Genomic DNA, 21,052 nt, shown 5'->3' on the forward strand with positions numbered 1-21,052 from the left:
CCTCGCCCCGCCCCATCCCATCTCCGGCGTCGCGCAGCCGCGGTTTCCAAGCGACGGCCGAACGCGGGCGCCGGAAGCGGCTGACGGACCGGACTGGGCTCCACGGCTGGCGGGACGGAGCAGGGCGGCCGGATGGAGGACGACGACGAAGAGGTCACCGCCGCCACGCTGCGGGGCAAGCCCCGGCCGGTGCCCATCTCGGCGCTGTCCGCCTTCAGCTACGTCCCGCCGCGGCGCCAGGACCCCAAGGAGCACAGCTACTACTACCGCCAGGGCAGGGTGAGCGGCCCGGGGGTGCGGCTGCGCGGCGGGGCCGCTGCTGAGCCGGGGACCGAGGCTGGGAGGTGGGGACCGAGGACCGGACCGCACTGCCGGGAAGGGGCTGGGGGGGCGGGGAATGGGATGGGGCGGAGCTTCACTGCTGGGGGGGCGGGGGAAGAAATGGGGGCGGGTTGCACTGATGGGGAGGGAGGTGGGGGGGGCAGAAGGAATAGGGGCGGGGCTACATTCACCTGGAGGGTGTTGGGAGTGGGGTTCCACTGGCAGAGGGAGGCAGGTGAGGGGCGGGGCTGCACTGCCGGAGAGGGTCCTGGGGGAGGGGCTGAACTTCTGGGAGGGGCTTGGGGGGGGGAGAAGGAATGGGGTGGGGCTACAGGCTGGGGCGGGGCTATCCTATTGAGTGTCGGGGGGTCCGAGGGGCGTCGGACTGAGGGCGGGGCTGCAGAGAAAAGCTGCGGTGAGTTTGAGCCCAGGAACCGTGAAGGATCCGGGGGCCGAGGTCCGGGAGTCAGGACCGGATTAGACCTTGGCCTCCAGGACTGTGAGACAGCAGATATCTGTCGTTGAAGCCCCCGGTCTGGGTACTTGATTTTGGCAGCCCTCCCCCACCAACACACAAACCTCAGCCAGGAGGCTCTCTAGTATCTGTTGGCACCTCTCTGGCCTTGAGCGATAAGGAAGGACAAAAGCACGTGAGGAAGAAAGGGGACTCCTGCAGCACGCAAGCCTTTGCATCCCTGTGTACTGACACCCCCAGACTTGAATTCCCGCTGGGCGATAAGACGGGAATGGGATTGAGAGCAGAGGGTCCCACCTCGGTGCCACCGTGGATGTCTTCTTTTTTTCTTCCCATGATCAATATTTTTGAAAGAACTTTTATGTGTAATTTCATTTCGTAAGTGAAGTTTACAATTTTAAAATGCAGACTCTTTATTATCGCTAGTCAAAAACCAAGGCATCCTGATGTTTTCAGTTGGTTCATCCAGTTTTATTCAAAGTCTATAAATATTGTCTGGCTTCTTGACATGATGAAAAAATTCACGGGACACCATTTTATGTGTTATCTTGGAGAGGTCTTGTTAATTACCACCGTGGGGAATTAAAGGATTAAGCAGATGGGGGCCAAGATCCATATTTATCAGTGACAAAAGCCAGGGTGCAGGATCCCACTAAGGACTCTGGGCAAATGGGTTTGGGTTTGGGGAGACTGAAGCTAAGACAGCTGTGGGTCTAGGAAAAGGAAGAGACCCCCCCCCAGCTGCAAACCCCTGTGGGCTAGGCATTGCCAGGGGAAGGGGGGCAGAGTTGAGTCTGGCAGACTCAGTTTATCTTCCTAAAGATTCACCTATCTGACACATGGTGCCCCCTTTCTGGGCCAAATCAACCAAGGGACAGAGAGAGGTATGAGGTGACTGGGGCTCCGTACCTGTAAGGAGATCAGAGATGGGCAAGAGGAGTGCCCCCCATGCAGGTGTGGTGCATAGGAAGCCTCCTGGGCCAAATCGGCCCTGCCACCTCTTGTTAGAATGTTTTTTTAAAGCATAGTCATGTGCTTTCTCTTTCTGACTTACTTCACTTAGTTGAGAATCTCTCGTTGCACCCATGTTACTGCACATGGCATTATTTCATCCTTTTTAAGACTGAGTAATATTCCATTGCGCATATGAACCACATCTTCTTAATCCATTTATCTGTTGATGGACATTTAGGTTGTTTCTATGTCTTGGCTATTATGAATGGTGCTGCAATGAACATAGTGGTGCATGTATCAGGAGGGAACTATATCCAGTATCTTGGGATGATGGCAGATAGTATGAGAATAAAAATTGTGTATATATATAATTATATATATATGACTGAGTCACTGATGTACAGCAGAAATTGACACAACATTGCAAATCAACCATACTCGAATAAAAAAACCACACAGTCACGTGCCCATTTGTTTAGTACCATCTATGGCAACCACACTTAGTTGAGTAGTTGCGACAGTGACCATGTGACCCTCAGAGCCTAAGACAGTATCTGTCCCTTTATAGGAAACACCTGCCAAGGCCTGTTCTGAGGTCTTACTGCTCCTAGAAGGTAGAGATGGGCCTTAGACAAATTAATGCAAGACAGATTTTAAGGAAAAAAAAATTCAGTACCGTTGATTGCTGAGGTCACAGGCAAGTCCTAGTTCTGAGGCCTTTAGTGTCACAGGAAAGAAAATGGGGCAGCAGAAGTGTTAACACCTAAACAAGAAAGCTTTAAAGGCAGCAGGAACAACAGAAGACATTTCAAAGTGCATTTGCAAACCGGTGCCAATGGTGCTAAAGTCCTATAGTAAAAACTGGTATTTCATCAGCTGTAGGAGTCCAGCCGCTGATTCTCTGAACTTGAGAGCCTTTGAACTAAAGAGGGTGGAGTCTATCACGGGGTTTGCTGGGGACTCAGCTGCCCCTAAATTCTTCGTAAATTATTCCAGGTCGCACTCAAAGTTGAGAAGAAACACTGCAGTTGCTGTGTTACGCAGCAACTTATTCCTTAGCTAGTTAGCAGCATAGGCCCAGGAGTCCTGGGTAAAAATACTGGTTCCATGTGACTAGCTGTGTGGATTGCCCAGGCCACAGACAAAACACTCCATCTCACCTCGTCAGCTAGGTATCAGGGATCAAACAGCACCAGCCACGTGGAGCTGTTATGGGAATTAGTTTAACGAGGAGCAAGGAGCACATAGTAAGCCCAATGTAAGCAGAGTTTCTTTTTATTTTGGCTGCACCTGGGCACGTGGACATTCCCAGGCCAGGCCAAGGATCGAACCCGCACCACAGCAGTGAGCTGAGCCACTGCAGTGACAATGCCAAGTCCTTACCCTGCTGAGCCACCAGGGAGCTCCAGTAGAGTTCTTCTTATCATTATTATTCGTTCTTCTTCATGATGATTAGAGTTCCTTTTTGTCGCGGGTTGGGTCCCAAGGGGACCAGTCTTTTTATCCTCTCCTCGCAGTCACTGTGGGAAAGTAACACAGGTGAGGTACACAGCTTGGCTGTCCATCTGGCGGGTCCTAGTCTTCTAAGTCACCTCCCCTGCGGGAGCCCGGAGTTAAAGCTGTCACAGCAGCATGCTTATTTAAAGCCTCAGTAATGCCCTGGATCTTAAGACAAATTTATCCTTTAAAACTGCCAGGAAAAAATGCGGTCAACTCCTGTCCTGCTCCCTGCGGGCCTCTAGCAGTGTGGGCTTTTTCTATAAGCTAGTGTTGCATAGATCCAGTTCACTGGCATTTTGAAATTACTCTTTTCTTCTTCTGCTTCGTACACCATTCCTGCTACCGAAATGGGAAAGCTAAGGCGAAGGAGAATGCCCTTTTATGAAGGTGTTGATTAAATTTCTCAAAGTCTAGGAGCTGCATTTAAAAACAAATTCTTAGGCAGTTTTAGAATATGCTTTCTTTCCCTCATGCAAATGTGGGGAGCTCTGTCTTGAGGGAAGCTTTGCTTAGAAAACCCCACCTTAGTTTGGGTGGGATTAGCGGACTTTTCCCTGACCGTGTGTGGTGGAGACACCGAGGCAAAGGGCTGACTGTTTCTCGCCCCTCCTGATGCTGAATTTCCCTTTGCCAAGTGCAGCTGCTGAGCAGTTAGCGATGGTGTTGGCCGTGCAGAGGTGCAAAGGGGAGCTCTGAAGGGCCCGTGCCTGTATCTGGGACAGAGGGGTATTCGATACTGACTCTCCAAGCCCCACCTGGGTGGAGGAGCCTTTAGGCGCCAAGCACATCTGCCACACACTCTCGGGCACTCGTGCTGCCTGTGGAGGCCAGGTAAGCTCCACCTGTTAACATCTCGCCCAGTTTCTCTGTTATCCAGCAGACTCTTGCACCCGCGGGCCTCCCATTCACGGTGTTTGCTAGAGGATGCAGGTGTGGCCATGCCTGCCTGACTTTTCTCCTCTGTGCCTATTAGAATCTAACCTACTAAATAGTTACTGAGTTATCTTGTTAGTTTTTTTTTTTTTTCCCCTCTCCTATTAAAGTATGAGGTCCATGAGGCCAGGAATGTATTTGCATGACTCCTCTCTCCTCAGCCATCAGAAAGAGTGCTCTCAGGTCTCGTAGCTGGTGCATCATAAACACCTGTGAGGAACCAGTGAGGAGAAATACATGCATGGGGATGTTTTTTTTTTTTTTTTTTTTTTTTTTTTTTAATTTTCCCACTGTACAGCAAGGGGGTCAGGTTATCCTTACATGTATACATTGCAATTACAGTTTTTCCCCCACCCTTTCTTCTGTTGCAACATGAGTATCTAGACATAGTTCTCAATGCTATTCAGCAGGATCTCCTTGTAAATCTATTCTAAGTTGTGTCTGATAAGCCCAAGCTCCCGATCCCTCCCACTCCCTCCCCCTCCCATCAGGCAACCACAAGTCTCTTCTCCAAGTCCATGATTTTCTTTTCTGAGGAGATGTTCATTTGTGCTGGATATTAGATTCCAGTTATAAGTGATATCATATGATATTTGCCTTTGTCTTTCTGGCTCATTTCACTCAGTATGAGATTCTCTAGTTCCATCCATGTTGCTGCAAATGGCATTATGTCATCCTTTTTTATGGCTGCGTAGTATTCCATTGTGTATATATACCACCTCTTCCGAATCCAATCATCTGTCGATGGACATTTGGGTTGTTTCCATGTCCTGGCTATTGTGAATAGTGCTGCAATGAACATGCGGGTGCATGTGTCTCTTTTAAGTAGAGTTTTGTCCGGATAGATGCCCAAGAGTGGGATTGCGGGGTCATATGGAAGTTCTATGTATAGATTTCTCAGGTACCTCCAAACTGTTCTCCATAGTGGCTGTACCAGTTTACATTCCCACCAGCAGTGCAGGAGGGTTCCCTTTTCTCCACAGCCCCTGTAGCACTTGTTATTTGTGGATTTATTAATGATGGCCATTCTGACTGGTGTGAGGTGGTATCTCATGGTAGTTTTGATTTGCATTTCTCTTATAATCAGCGATGTTGAGCATTTTTTCATGTGTTTGTTGGCCATCTGTATATCCTCTTTGGAGAAATGTCTATTCAGGTCTTTTGCCCATTTTTCCATTGATTGATTGGTTTTTTTGCTGTTGAGTTGTATAAGTTGCTTATATATTCTAGAGATTAAGCCCTTGTCAGTTGCATCATTTGAAACGATTTTCTCCCATTCTGTAAGTTGTCTTTTTGTTTTCTTTTGGGTTTCCTTTGCTGTGCAAAAGCTTTTCAGTTTGATGATGCACGGGGATGTTTTAAACAAAGAGACAAGTTGCCGATGGACAAGCGGAGCCTCTTAGGCTAAATAGAGGTTCCTTGTTGGATGATCTGCTCTTTGGGTTATCCTTGCCCTTGCTCTCTTCCTCGGGGATCCGATTTGGGAGTGGACTGTCGTTGCTTCTCTCTCCCTCATTCTCCCTCTCTCCCTCTCTCGTCTGGGCTGGCTGCACTTTCAGGGGCAGGTAGAGCTTGGGAAGGGGCAGGACACCAAGGAGGGAGGGAGGAAGTCCTGAGAGGCCATATGCGTCCTTCCAGCGGAAGTCGTCCCTCTGGGAGGAGGGAGTAAGTGTTCCTGCCAGTGATGACCGCCGTGTGGGCAGGCTGGGCGCGCCTTTCCGTGTGTGTACGTGAATGCGGCCCTGTGTGCGGAACTTCTGGAGGACATGATCGCACACCATCACACAACTCTGTGTATGTCTTTGCAACACACTTTTCATTTAACAGTATAACTCAGACTTTTTTTTTCCTAAATTATCCCCGTTTTAGAAGCACAGCAAGCAAATGATACATGAAAACAAATAGCATTTTCCCCCATCTATTTGACCAAGAGGCACATGTAAGATTAGAGTCGGGTTTGAGCCCCTGTGGATGGCACTTTCTTCCTCCATGTGAGTTGCCGGGGGATGGAAGGCAAATGGGGGGCTGCTATCAGTGGAAGAGAGAAGGCGACTGGCTCCATTCTTATTAAACTGATAAAATAGGTTATTTGGAAAGTTATCCAAAATTTCCCAGACCTGGGATCTTAACACACCAGAGAGGAAACACAGTCTTTGCCACAAACCAAAGAGAATAGTTGAATATTGTCCTTTTAAAAAAGCTAACGTAACAGTTCTCTCGAGATAGGGAATTTTGGACAATGTTAAAATTAATGAAAACAGCCTCCTTAGACTTCACACATTGCTAGACTCCTAAGGAGAAGCACTAAATTTATCACAAGTAAAGTGCAGCCCTTATGAATCAAAGAAAACCACTTTCGGTCACCTTGGGGGTTTTCAGTTTCACACGGCTCTGGGTAGGCACAGGTGCCTGAAAGCTTCCAGGTGAGAGCTGGCAGTACTTCAGGCCACAAGGGCAGGAGATGTTAGCCAGGTCATCACCTTATTAGACCAGGTGGGCCAGGATGGGCTCTGCAAACAGATGGACCCCAAACCCTGCGGGTCTTAATCAGTGTTGTATCCAAGCCTGATCGTACTGACAGAGTGGGGATTCTTAGTATCTCTTCCGAACTCTGCATCCAGTTGGAAGCCTGACATTGATCACGATGGGAGTATTTACACCACGGAAATCAGCAGACACTACAAATCAGGTCTTTTTTTTTTTTTTTTTTTTTTTTTTGCCAGAGAGCAGGTTGTTAACATGATTGTACCACTAGCCTGAAGCATGTAAACATAACTAATGAACTAGGGCCCAGCATGCATGTTTCTGCTGGTGGCTCTTCTCCATGCAGGTACCTGGGAAACCAGGCTCCATTACTGCAGGTCTGGGAATCTTTGGGACTTTGCAGACCTTCCTTGGGTCCTTTAATTTGCTGACCAATGAGCAAAGAGAGAGCATGCAGAGGCCTGTGGGAGAGTTTCCTATGGACCAGGCCTAGAAGGTGGTGTCTGCTGGTTTCTCCCAGATTCCCCGGCCAGAGCTGGTCACGTGGCCCCCGCCTAATTGTGGTGGAACCTGTTCCAGAAGAGGAGATGTGTTTGGTGAACACTTGCTATCGCCCATGCTGCAGTTATCATGGAAGAACGCACTCATTTCCTTTCTCTTGTTGCCTCCTGGCAGTTCAGCTGTTTAAACTTACAATGAAGCATTGCATTTCTGTTCCAAATGGGAGGGAAGAACAAAGGGCTCAGTTTGCCTAGAATCTTACTCCAGTTACTTGTGTGAGACTTTGCGTAACGTCTGGAAGAAGAGTTTCCAAGTTTGGGAGGAGGCACTGGGCATAATAAGAGTCCCAAACCCAGAAGAGACAGCCGCCAGGGCCCCCTGTGGGCTGGAGGTGGTGGGGGCCAGGACTCCTTCCTTGCTACAGAGCTTGCATTAGTCATGAGAAGCTAGGATATGCTGCAATAACAAGCAGCCCCCACAGTCTCCATGGCCTACATGTATTTCTCATGCTAGGTGTCCCCTGGGGTCCAGAAGGGTAGCACTGCCCAGTACAGTCCCCCAGCCACCACGGCAGAAGCTGCTAACCCCTCCCTCTGGAGCTTCAGGAGTCCCTGGCACCGGCTCTCAAAGGCTTTTGATTGAAGAGTCACGTGTCACCTCCACTCACCATTCACTGGTTAGGACTGGCCACATGGCTTTGCTAACCTAAAGTGGTTAGGAAGAGCAATCCTCTGTGTAGTCAGTAGAGGAGAACTGAACATTGGAGATGTCTACTGAGCCAGGGGGCCCACCAGTTCAGTTTCCTCAGAGCAGAGTGTTCTATGGTGGGGTCTCTGGTTCCTCTGCCATAACCTCTGCATTATCTCTGTTCTTTATTATTTATTTTTATTTTATTTTACTTTTTTATTTTTTGTCTTTTTAGGGCCGCACACGTGGCATATGGAAGTTCCCAGACCACGGGTCTTATCGGAGCTGTAGCCTCCTGTCCACACCACAGCCACAGCAACGCCATATCCGAGCCACTTCTGTGAACTACACCACAGCTCACAGCAACACCAGATCCTTAACCCACTGAGCGAGGCCAGGGATTGAACCTGCAACCTCATGGTTCCTAGTCAGATTTGTTTCCACTGCGCCATGACGGGAACTCCTTACTTTATTTTTTTTTAATTTATTTTTTATTTTTTGGGGGCCACACCTGTGGTATATGGGAGTTCCCAGGCTAGGGGTTGCATCAGAGTTGCAGCTGCCAGCCTACACCACAGCCACAGCAACATGGGATCAGAGCTGCATCTGCGACCTATGCCACAGCTTACATCAATGCCGGATCCTTAACCCACTGTTGGAGGCCAGGGACCAAACCCGAATCCTGTACAGACACTACGTTGGGTTCTTAGCCCACTGAGCCACAACAGGAGCTCCTCCATTCCTACCTTCCATCTTTCAAAGGATGGCTGCTTCTCCTTACCGTGTATGTTTGTTGGTAGCAATGTAGCACCAGAGACCTGGCTGCTTATGCAACAGAACGCATGGCCTCCCAGTTTCTGGAGCCCAGACGTCAGAAACAGGCTGCATTGGTTCCTTCTGAGAGCTGTGGGCAGTGGGTTTCTCAGGCACGGGGCCAACGTGCAGCAAGGCTTCCTTCCTCGTTAGATAACAGCGATGGCGTTCTCTTTTGCTCCCGAGTCCCTCGCTTCCTCCCTCTTTAGTCCTTCTCCCAGGACAAGTCCAAGAGCCCCAGGGCCACTCCATTCAGAAGGGTCAGGCGTGAGGGGACACCTGCATTAGGGAGCTAGCACAGCCAGGCTGGCCGTGCAAGAGGGCCCAGTTCCCCTGTGTCAGTGCTGCCGTCTTCTGGCCGGGCTGACCCTCAGCCCTGCATCCGGTCACCTCCTCTCTGGGCCAAAAGGCCCCAGGCACAGGGGACACCTCTGCCACAGATGCGGCTCCCACCCAAGTGCTGAGTGCCCGGGAACCAGGTCATTCTGTTGCCGCTGCAGCTCCTCCCTGAAACACACTCATTTCACCAGGCAGCCAGGCCAGAGGGGATTCCAGGCCGGAGGGCCTTCTAGTTGATGACCAAGAGCCCAGCTTAAATTACCGTGGAAGTGGGGGTGAGGTGAGGGTGGTGGGGTGTCAGGTGACTGTTCCAGTCTGCCTGTGGGCCTCCGCCAGGCCTGGCCAGTAGCTTGGAACCAATCCCGCAGGGAAGGGTCTGCACTGCAATATCTCGTGTACAGAAAAGTAGGCAGGCTTCTTTGGAGACTCGGTCTCCCACCACCCCGGCAGAGGAGGGGGTGTCCTTGAGCTTCTGTTGTGTCCCTGCGGGGCCTGCTGGCCTGGCGGCTTACCCAAAAAGGTGGCTGCAGAGTTTGCTTAATGTCTGTGGGCCAGAAGCAAAGCACCCAGTCAGTCCCACCAGGCCAGCTTCTGTGGATGTCTTACTCTTTGTTAAAGATACTGAGATGGCTCTTTCACTTCCTAAAGCATTTTTAAGTTTGAATTTTATTTCATAAGCACGTCTGATTTTTTTCGTCGACAAAGTGACTGATTTTTTTTTTCACGAAATTTCCCCCATTGCTTTTATGCCTAAGAGGTCTCTTATGAGTTTTCCTTTTTTTTCTTTTTGCACCTGTGACATATGGAGATTCCCAGGCTACGTACGCCACAGCCACAGCAACACCAGATCCTTAACTCACTGAGTGAGACCAGGGATTGAACCCGCATCCTCCTGGACACGATGTTGGGTTCTTAACCTGCTAAGCCATCACGGGAACTCCCTAAGTTTTCTTTTCACTTGCATTTCTAATCCATCCAGACTTTACTTTTGTCCATAATGTGATGGGGAAAACGATGTTTTTTTTCTTTTTCTTTTCTTTCCTTTCCCCCAAACAGCAAGCCAGTGGTCATTGTACCAAAGGCTGAATCATGTGTCCCCTCTGCACTGATTTGGGCCTTTTGGTTTTAACCCTTTGAGTAACAGGCTACTGTAGGTTGCCTTCAGGAGGTGTGGAGCTCAGGTCCATGGGTGCACAGACCCAGCAGCTGAGTAGGAGAGAAAAGATGATGCCAAGAAGAAGCTCCTGCCAGGTGACCTCGTGAAATGGCCACCAGGGCACAGGTGCAGAAGCCATGGACTGCCGCTGAGCCACTTGGAGTGGCTGGGAACGTAGGCCACCCAGGATCCGAGCGTCACTGAATCAGCGCCTGGAACGTGGTGCTGCTCGAGTTCTTAGGAACCTGAAAATCATGTTTCTGGAAGACAGCCCTGTTTTCCTGACCAGATGGATGGTCAGTGGCGGCAGGACAGTATCCACGTCTGAATTCTCTTCACATCCTTCCCGTGCAAGAGGGGCGTCTTGCACAGGATGGATGACCTGTGCAGCGTCTTTCAGGGCTGGGCCGAAGCTGCAGCTAGTGACACTCTAGCTGTCCCCCCGCTTGCCAGCAGCTCTGAGTTCCTGCACAGGTGGGCTGTGTTTTCCAACACTGCCCGTGTCGTGTACCCTTTCACTGATACCTCCTACCTCCAGGTCCTGCGGCTGGAGGGGGTCATTCTGGCATTGCTATTTGGGGTGGAAAACAAGCAAATGCGAACGGGTCAGAGGCACCACGACCCCAAAGCCCAGCAACGTGGCACATCCACGTTTGCTGCCGGAGGACTCAAGGCCGCTGGGGCCTGGCTGGGAGAACGACAGGCCTGACATACGAGGCGATTACAGATTAAAGATCACTTAACACATGGATTTTTTTTTTCCTTTTACTGGATATCAAGCGAGGCAGTTTTATTTTTGTAGTAAGAAAAAAGTGGAGATGTTACAGATGGTTGCGCTGTTAGCGTTGTCATCATTCTAACCAGCAGAGCTGGGTGTGTGTGTATGTCATGCATATGTTTGCTGTGTGTGTGTGTATCATCCATATGTGTACATGTACGAACACAACACACACCAGGCATATATGTTCATGCATCTATATGCATCACAACTGCCGTAGCTAAGACATTGAAATTGTTTCCATCTCGCTAAAGAGGAAAGACTTCTGTTGGGATATATTGTCCTAGTGTTCAGATATTGTTGGTTTTTCAAAGCAGCGCAAGCTTATGACAAAACGTTTGAGAAACTGAAGAAAAGTAGAAATGAAGGAGAAAACACATATATCGAGGGAATTGTTCTTATTTTAAGGTCTGAGCTCTAGTGATGGGGTCGGGGGCACGAGGAGCCTCGTCTGGGAAGACGGGTCTTTAACAGGTGGAGGAAAAGTGCCTGTGGAAACAGTCCCCCCGCACGGGGGCCTCTCAGGACCCTGGGGGCTGGGGCGGGGTTGGGGGGGGACGGCTATCGACCTTCCCCCCACACTCAGTGCAGGTGGAACCTTCTGGGTGTCTCCACTCTCCATCAGAGAGCGTTTGGGCTTTCTAGCCCCATGAAGCTTCCCTGGCTCAGCCCTTGAATAACCCATGGCTCTGCCCCTCTTTTTATTCCCAGGCAGGAGTCATTTCCCTCTATGACTGTGTTTTGAAGAGGAACCCAGGTTATAATCAGAAACTGCACCGGGATGACAGAGAACATGCAAAAAGCCTGGGACTTCACGTGAACGAGGAGGTAATATTATGACAGGGCGTTGGGAGTTCCCGTGGGGGCTCAGCAGTAACAAACCTGACTAGCTAGCATCCATGAGGATGCGGGTTCGGTCCCTGGCCTTGCTCAGTGGGTTAAGGACCCGGCGTTGCCGCGGGCTGTGGTGTAGGTCATAGATGCGGCTCGGATCTGGCATTGCTCTGGCTCTGGTGTAGACTGGCTGCTACAGCTCCGATTCGACCCCCAACTTAGGAACCTCCATATGCCGTGGGTGCGGCCCTAAGAAGACAAAAAAAGAGAAAAAAGACAGGGTACTCAGGGCGTTAACAGGTGTTAACAGAGGCCCTGTGCGTTACTCCTGCATCCTGCTGGCTGCATGTAAGTCCCCTCCTCTGTTTTCCTGCTCCTGGAAGCCAGGACGGAGCTCAGGTTACAGCTCTCTCCGTCCTGCCATATTCAACTGTGTGTTAATTTTTGTGGCTCCTGTTGTTTAGTCGTGTGGAATTCAACCATTGCATGAGAGCAGACACCCAGACGTTCTTTTCAACAGATGCAGTAGGTCTCTGCTTAACCTCCGAGGCCACCCTAGTCCCGGGGACACTGCTTCCCAGGGATGGAACCTCCCACGTCGAATCACCAGGCTGCTGTGTCCACCACACATGGCCCGGTCCTCTTTCACCTCCCCATGGTTTTCCAAAAGGAAGGGCTTTGCTGGTCGGCAGCCATGCAGGGTCAGTGGTGACCAACAGAGGGACCCAAACCCCAGGGTGAGGAGGTCAGGCTCAAGGGTGGGGTCGGGGTGGGGGGATGGGGCGGTTAAGGGGGCAGGAGGCCGTGCATCCCCTTGGCGTGGTTGGGCCCATCTGTCTGCTGGTTAGACCCTCCTGCCGGCTTGTCACACTAGGACATTGTCCACACAAAGTCTGACATGAGGACAGTACGTTCAGGAACCTTTGGGGGCTGTATTAATAGCCTAATCTCTACACGATACACAGAAGTCAGAATGTAAAAGCATCTGGAGGGATTTCTTTGGAGGTCAGAGGATTTTTGCCTGTGGCTGTTGATGTTTAAGATGCTGTCTTGGTCACTTTCAAGGAAACTCCTCTTTTAGAGGGTCTCCCCCCGCCCCCTGCACGCCTGGCTCGTGGAGGTTCCCAGGCTGGGGATTGAACCTGCGCCCCAGTTGCAGCCTGTGCCACAGCTGTGGCCACGCCACGTCCTTAACCCAGGGCCGCACGAGGGAAGTTCCGCAATGAAGCTTTTCACGTCGATGTGCCGTTAAGTGATGGAGGTTCTGTGAGGTCTCACCACTCGAGTCATGGGCGTGAACGTTTTTTCCTGTTGGTTTGGTTTATATCCATTCATTCCAAGTTGCAAGTGAAGTTAGCACTTTTCTTTCATAAGCACATGCCTGGCACGATGTATGTCCACTCACAGTTTCCGAGCACCTCCCATGTGCTACTGAGCAGAAAGGGAGTACAACAGAAGCGTCTGCCCTCCTAGAGCTGACCTTCCGGCGAGGAGACAGAAAAGTAAAAGCCAAATAAATAATGAGCCAAATTCCAGATAGGGAAAAATGGTAGCCATACAGACTTTTAAGGGATTGGGGGACTATGTAAAGGATGAGGGGGTGCTGGGGTGGTGAGGGGGGCTGGGAGATGGGTCTCTGGGGAAAGGAACCAGGCAGAACTGGTCCCTGAATCAGGTCTGTGGGTACCTGGCGCCCGGTTCAAGGTCTTGGCTTTTCTCTGAAGGACGTGAGGGCACTAGCTGGCTGTGAGCAGAGGGGGCAGAGCGTGACCTACTGGAAGAGGCTCCCCCTGGCGTCAGCTTGGAGGGGCCCCCCCAAGATGAGGGTGCAGGTGCACAGGGCGCAGGTGCACAGGCGCGCAGGCGCGCAGACAGGTAAGAGTGCTCTGCTCCCCCTCGACAGGAGCGCGAGAGGCCGGTGGGCGTGCTGACGTCTTCCGTCTATGGGTGGCGCATCCATCAGCCGGTGGAGCCTCCGAACCGGGACCACCGCCGCGCCGGCCACTTGAAGGCCGACTTCTACCGGAAGAACGACATCCCCAGCCTCAAGGAGCCCGGCTTCGGGCACGTGTCTCCAGCCTGACGCCCACCTGGGGCCTGAAGGGCGCACTTGCGAGGTGGCACAGGCAGGGGCATGACCAGCCTGGCCAGAGGCCTGTGATTCTTAGGATGACTGCCTCTGCGATGGGTTGTCATGGGAACCGATGTCAGACACAGTGATGCTGGGCGTCCATCCCTTGTGAGCATTGAATAAAGTGAAAACTTTGTCCCCCTTGAGGGTGGTTGGCTGAATTGTGTTCACTCCTCTTCATGTGTGTGAGTCTTCTTGGTAGAGGCTTTCATGGGAAAGCTGTTTCTTTCTTCCTTCCTTCCTCCCTCCCTCCTTCCCTCCCTGCCCTTCCTTTTTCTTTCTTTCACTTTTTAAGGCCGCCTGTGTGGCATATGGAATCCAGGCCAGGGGTTGAACGGGGGCTGCAGCTGCCGGCCTGCACCACAACCACAGAAACACCAGAGCTGAGCCACATCTGCAACTTATGCCACAGCTCACCGCACGGCCAGATCCTTAACCCATTGAGAGAGGGCAGGGATTGAACCTACATCCCCATGGATACTAGTCAGGTTTGTAACTCTTTGGGCCACAGTGGGAACTCCCTGAAGTTACTTTTCTTAATGGTTATATGGAAACCACTACTGGTCTGACAGCACAAACAATATTTAAGAGGTGACATAATAAAATTGCCTTTTTGGCACAACTGAACTCTAGAAAATCCACCCCCCCCATGCCCGATCTGAGCCACAAATAACAGCAACTGAGGGCAAAAGCCCTCGTGGGATGGGTGGCCTGGTGGCTAGCAATGCCGCTGTCACGCCTCAGTGGAGAAGCGGCCAAAGGTCATGGGAAGGGGTCGCGCTTTGGTGTTCACCAGACCCGGGTAGAATCCTGGCTCCTAGCTGCGTGGTGTGGGGCAAATCCTTCCACCTACTTGAACCCAGATTTCCTCATCTTTATTATTTTTTTAATTAAAAAAATTTTTTTTTGGCCAGGCCTACGGCACTCAGAAGTTCCAGGGCCAGGGATCAAACCCGAGCCACAACAGCAACCGGAGCTGCTGCCGTGACAGTGCTGGATCCTTAACCTGCCATGTGCCGCAAGCGGACGCCTAGGCTTGTTCAAAGCAAACCCAGGAGGCATTTGGTAAGTGTTCCGGGAATGTCGGGAGGGAAAAAGGAGAGGGTTTGCGCTGGGAGGAGCAGGTTTGTAAAGCTGAGTGAAGGAAGGGAGAGGAGCCGCTCTTCTGGGAAGTAGGGTGGGCACAGGCTCAGTCATTCATAGAACAGTGACACCTCTGCACAGCGCCCCCTCCTGGGCACTTTGGGAGACACCACATAAGACATGGCACCTGCTGAGCCACCAGGGAGCGCCCATGGCTCCTCATCTTTAGAGCAGGAGTTCCAAACCTTGAAGCGTTTGTATGGGGATCAGTGAACCCCTGGAGTGTGGTCTCAGCGGGCTCAATAGGGGCTGTGACTGCTGTGACTCAGACTTTGAACAATTTTCTTTGAGGAAGCAGCAGCTGCTTTTAAAGGAAGTTGGAAAGGTTTACTTTGGAGATGATTTGAAACTTACTCAAGAATTAAGATACTGGCTGGAGTTTGAAGGAATGGATCTCGTAGAGAAATCATATCTCAACTACTGTGATTACCTTTCCCAGAGTTTAGCAGTTAATGGGCAGGAGATCTAATTAATTTAACTGTTGTTTCCTCCATTGCTAGTTTTATTATTTTGATCCTCTGAGGACAGACACTGTGTTCCTGGCACTTTCCAGGCTGGGTGACTCTAATATTCCTTTACAGTTTTGAAAAAAATTGTTTTTCACTGTAGGTATCTTTTATTTTTTTTTTCCCAAAGAAATAGTGGTTTATTTGGAACGCCTTTGGGTGCAGTCATCATTTTTATAATAACATCATAGAGAATACATAAAGCTTGGGTTATGGAAGTTTGTTATAAATTATTTTTTCTTCAGTCTGGAGTACCAGAAAAGACAAGACATCTCTAAGAAAGGGCTTTATCTGGAGGTAGCTGCAATAATGTCAGACTAGGTTATTTTCAGTTACTTTAAATCAAACCCTGTACCCTTAACCTTCCACTGCTCTGAAAAGGCAGGGCTTGGATTGGGCAAGGTTTCAAAAGTGCACACATGTGATAGGCAGCAGTGAAAACTAAACATGTTTCTTTTAGCATCTTGACTTTTACAACTTAAAGCCAATCGTTGAATGCCTGTTCGTCATCGTATCCAAGAGAAACATATTTGAAGAGTTTGTTTTGGTCTATAAAATTTCCACTCTCAGTGGTTTTTCGAAAGCAGAGTGTTGCTGTCTTTAGGAAAGCCTGCTCAGCTGGGAAAAATAATGACATGGAAGATTCATAACAACATAGCTTTTTCTTAACAGAATATTGAATATACTTCACCGTCAAGGGGACTGGACTCATGGAGTTTTTGATGGGGCGGGGGGGGGCTTCCCACAAGACCTAGCGGTTAAGGAGTACAGTGAGGAGCGATTCCTAGTGTTGTCAATGTCGCAGGCATGATGGGCTTATGGGCAGAAAAGGCCAGTCCACTCATTTGCACGGCACACTCACAGGAATGCCTGTAGTTGTCTGAATTTGGGGAGCTGTGACCAGGAGCCACCCTTGCAGATTTCAGGGAACAGGTAGTTTTCCATTCTAGTCTCGTCCTGGTCACTGATCCACTGGGAGACTCTGGACTGGAGTCTCTGGATTTGTTTCCTCCTTTGTAAAATGTAGCAGGTGGGGGGCCCAGGCTTGAGCGAGGATCAGAATCTCCTGGAGAACTTGTCTGCAAAGCACACTGAGCATAAGCACGCTGGGCCCCCCATCAGATCTCCCGTCTGGCAGGTCTCGCCTAGGGCCTGAACCTATGCTTTATTTTATTATTATTTTGTTGTTGTTTGTTTCTTTGCTTTTTTGGGCTGCACCCATGGCATATGGAGGGTTCCAGGCTAGAGGTCAAATTGGAGCTATAGCCACCAGCCTACACCACAGCCACAGCAACGCCAGATCTGAGCTGTGTCTGTAACCTACACCACAGCTCACGGCAACGCGGGATCCTTAACCCACTGAGCGAGGCCAGGGATTGAACCCGCGACCTCAAGGTTCCTAGTCGGATTGTTTCCACTGTGCCATGATGGGACCCCCTTGGTGGTGGTGGTTGTTGATTTTTAAAAATATTTTTATTTTTAATTGAAGTATAGTTGATAGATAATATTACATTAGTTTGAGGCACGCCACACAGTGTTTGGCATTTTTATAGATGATATTCCATTTACAGTTCTACAAAATAATGGTTATATTTTCTGTGCTGTATAACATCTTTTTATTGCTAAAATGTGCATTTCTAACACGTTCCCAGGTGAGGCTGACACTTTGGGGCGCATTTTGAGAGACCCCTGTGTGCTCAGATCTTTGCGAGGTAGATTCTGATCATAACTCTGATTGCTTTTAACAGTCTATTGTTTGATAAGACTGGTGATACAGCTTTGGGGAAAAAAGAAACAACACTTATTTTGCATCCTGGGGGGGGCGCATTTTAAAAAACAGTCGTTTTTAATTTTTATTTATTTACCTTTGGCTGAACACACAGCATGTGGTCGTTCCCGGGCCAGGGATCGAACTTGCACCTTACTTGCAAAACCTGTGCCACAGCTGCGGCAACGCCACATCCTTAAACCATTGCATCCCATGGGAACTTCCCTGGGGGCATATTCACGGTGCTTGGCGAATCGCCCATCTGCAAGTGGCACCTTTAAGGCAAGAGGCACAGCCACAGGATGGGTGGATGGGCTCTAAGGGAGGAGACCCCACAGAAGCGAAGTCACTGAAACCGAGGTTACAGATTTTGGTTACAGTGCAGAGAAAATGCCTTTAATACCATTTTTCTCCTCTCAGTCACCTTTATTGGACAATTAGATGTATTAAGGCCAACACTGAGCTGCAATTATAGGATCAAAAAATTCCTGACCGAGGCAGACAATTGGAGAAGTCATGCTATATTCTCACTCTGGTGATAAAGGCTGATTATTAGTTTCAAAGAGCGCTTTTTACAGAGTATGAGCCAAAGTCCCGGCAGGGTGGCCGTGTTGGTCCTGCGACATGCTGGCAGGAGCAAGGCCTGGGTACCTGCCAGCCTCTCTCACGGCCATGAGCTCTTTGAATCAGACCTGATGCCGTGAGCTACCAAGGAGGAAAATCCTCCTAAGAGAGATCGAAAGAGGTGTTCAACGTTTCACGGCTGGTCTGGAATCAAACCGAGGCCTCGTGCTTCCAGCCCGAGTTCCCAGCTGCTTCCTAATGGGTCACTGGAGTCCTCGATCTCTCATAGAAAGCCTGCCCTGAGCTACGCTTTGCTCATCCAGGCTGGCCTTGGCAGCTTTCCTCTTCCACACTGGATTATGCATGACTGTTCTATTTTTCACCCTTTGGCAAAGTATGATCTCTTGATGTGAAAAAAAGAAACCAAAGCTTCAGAGCTGGGTTTGCAAGACTGCAATTTCCCAGGTCTTCTCTCTCCAAAAATGCACAGATGCAAGAGGCAGCTTGTGGGGCTCTGGCAGCGTTTCTCATAAGTTCAAACCATTGCGATGGCTGGTCATTGTGTCTCACAGCCACAGGGGAGTATTAGACCAGAGCGTGTGGACAGAGCCGGGGTTGTTGCAGTAGAGAGTCTTTTCACTGGTAAAAGAGTTTTCCCTGCAAGTGTTCTCCAGAGAGGCCGAAATGAAAAGAGACCACATGACACACTGAAGCATCTTCCTTCCTTCCGGGAGTTGCATAATCCACTCCCAGCATTGCCAGCTCTGTCCCGATCCGCTTTGCGCAAAGCTGTCTCCATCTTGGCTTCCGGAGAGCCCCCTCCAAAACAACTGTCCCAGGGAGAATAAATGGAAAACCAACTCACGTCTGGAAGAATCCACGGGAGCAAGAAGGAAGGAGGGGAGGGGGTAAAAAGATACTATCAACCAAAGTACATAAAACTTTTAATGAATTAACCTTACAAAAGACAATGGCATCAAAACATCGGACGCGTTTGGTACAAAACCAGTCCAAGGTTGTAAAGAACTAATTCTGGTGGCGAAGGGTAACGTGCTGCTGGCACGCGACACAACAGAGCCAGGCGACCGAGCCACGGATCCCAGTGGGGTCGTGGACAGTTGCTGCAATGAGACACGGGGGTGGGGACAGTCAGATTCCATGGGGGCGGGCGACAGAGTCAACTTCTTCACAAATACTGTGTGTTTGAGTATCAGACTAGCGGATGCGGTTGGCGAGCTACCATATTTTCCAGAAAAGAACATGCACTGGAAGATAATATACACCCCCTAGTTTTATTGCCTTGAGAATTTTTGTTTGTTTCACCTCTCTCCTCTCTGTCAGGTCTCTGCTTTTCTGCTCTATCACACGCTCCTTTTCCTTTTGCCGAGGCGTAAGCACAGTGCAAGTGGCAGGGCGGTCTTGGCACACGTCGGACACCAAACGGGATGCCACCGGGTCACAGGAACGAGCCTGCAAAGGCTCCAGAGGACAGAACAGAGCACGCACATCACAAACGAGGGACAAACGGTGCAGTCAGAAAGTGCATTGTATCCTCCTGAAGAGACAGTCTTCTTGCCGAAATGAGGCGCCGCTTCAGGATGCCAGGTTGCTTTGGGAAAGGGACCTGGACATCTCGGCGTTCACAAAGTACGTCTTCAGGTCCCCCTTTCCCTTCACGTTGATGATGCCTCGACACGTGCACGTGTACCCCAGGGTCTGCAGAATGAGGCTCGTTTCCTCTGTAACCTAGAAGTTCGGAGACAGGGGAGAAGCACTTAGCACCAAGGAGGACACGCCAGTGTCCAAGGCCACCTGACCACAGGGGTCAGGAGGCCCCGTGTTCTCAGACCCATTCGTCCACTCCCGAGACCCCAGTAGACTCATCCATGAGAAGAAATGCTTTCTAAGGACAAAGTCTAACTCAGTGCTGTGAAAGCGAGAAACTGGAAACAACCTAAAATTCAAGTAACCGCCAGAATTCAGGAAACTGATGCTATTGTGATCCACATCGCCGATCAGACGATAAAATCGTGAGGCTTTACTTCACCCCCTTAAAAAGAATGAAGCCTGGATCCATGCCGTGGTTTTCCTTTCTTTTTTTCTTTTGTCTTTTTAGGGCTGCGCCCACGGCATATGGAGGTTCCCAGGCTAGGGGTCGAATCGGAGCTGCAGCTGCCAGCCTACACTGCAGCCAGAGCAATGCAGGATCCGAGCCGCATCTGCGACCTACACCACAGCTCACGGCAATGCCAGATCCTTAACCCATTGAGCGAGGCCAGGGATCGAACCTGCGTCCTCATGGACACTATGTTGACTTCTTAACCCACTGAGCCACAGCGGGAACTCCGATGCTATGATTTTTAACCATGAGCAGACTGTACAGTCACATGCAAGAGCCCTGGGACGAAGGGAGTAAATCAAACCCTGTTGCAGGGGGCGGGGGGGGAGGTTCAGATGATGTTTCCACATCGCTGGGGATGTCCTTTCGTGAAATAATAAATATCAATGATGGATTTTAATACAGATGGGAGAAAAGACAGAAGCAGCAGCAGTCAACTCAGCGAATGGGGAGGAAAAGGACCTAAAACTGAAAGAACACTAGGAATTCGCACCAGCCTGCGTGCGGGCGGGATGGGATGCTCTGAGTCAGGTCTGGAAAGTTCCCCCGCCTCCTGGATTGACTGGGGATGCTGAACAGAGCGCGACCCTCCCAGGAGGGGACTGCTGGGTTCCTGCCAGGCACCACGAGGCAAGGGCCCCACTGCTGCATTCATCCCATTCTGGTCCCACTGGGTTGGTGGACAATGAACCAGCTGGGACGGCGGGCTGCTCTCTCCGGGGGCGGGAGGATGCACTGTCCTGAGCCTCCTACTGCCTTTAGCTGGAGCGTCTGCCCTGTGTCCTTGGGACCAAGGCCACGCCTGCTGGGGTCTGAGGCTTGGGTGTCGGAGGAACCTCCAGCATAAGGCATCTTCTCGGGCAGGGAACGTGCAAGGTGCATGCGCTCAGCTGCGAACAACACCTCGGCTTCTGAGATGAGGGTCCCCCAGCCAGGCCCCCAGCAGGTTTCTGGGTCTTGAGCAGTGATGGGGGGAGCTGTTTCCCCAGAAATTCCTCGTCACACTGCTTTGGAACAATGTGACAGAGGAGGGAGGGCCACTTCGT

General features: G+C 50.5%; 2 protein-coding genes across 2 annotated transcripts in view; one reads left to right on the forward strand and one right to left on the reverse strand.

Moving 5' to 3' along the window:
* Positions 38–14,052, forward strand: C16H5orf49 (chromosome 16 C5orf49 homolog). The gene is made up of 3 exons (XM_003134147.6): positions 38–279; positions 11,653–11,769; positions 13,679–14,052. The coding sequence occupies exons 1-3, from the start codon at positions 133–135 to the stop codon at positions 13,856–13,858; spliced, it is 444 nt and encodes a 147-aa protein (XP_003134195.4). The 5' UTR covers positions 38–132; the 3' UTR covers positions 13,859–14,052.
* Positions 17,729–21,052, reverse strand: part of ADCY2 (adenylate cyclase 2) — a 424,271-nt gene continuing 420,947 nt past the window's right edge. Inside the window, 1 exon segment of the mRNA XM_021077007.1 lies at positions 17,729–19,633. Within this exon segment, the coding sequence (XP_020932666.1) occupies positions 19,481–19,633 (153 nt within the window). The 3' untranslated portion in view covers positions 17,729–19,480.

The sequence above is a fragment of the Sus scrofa genome, chromosome 16, assembly GCF_000003025.6.
Source record: "Sus scrofa isolate TJ Tabasco breed Duroc chromosome 16, Sscrofa11.1, whole genome shotgun sequence".
Taxonomy (NCBI): domain Eukaryota; kingdom Metazoa; phylum Chordata; class Mammalia; order Artiodactyla; family Suidae; genus Sus; species Sus scrofa.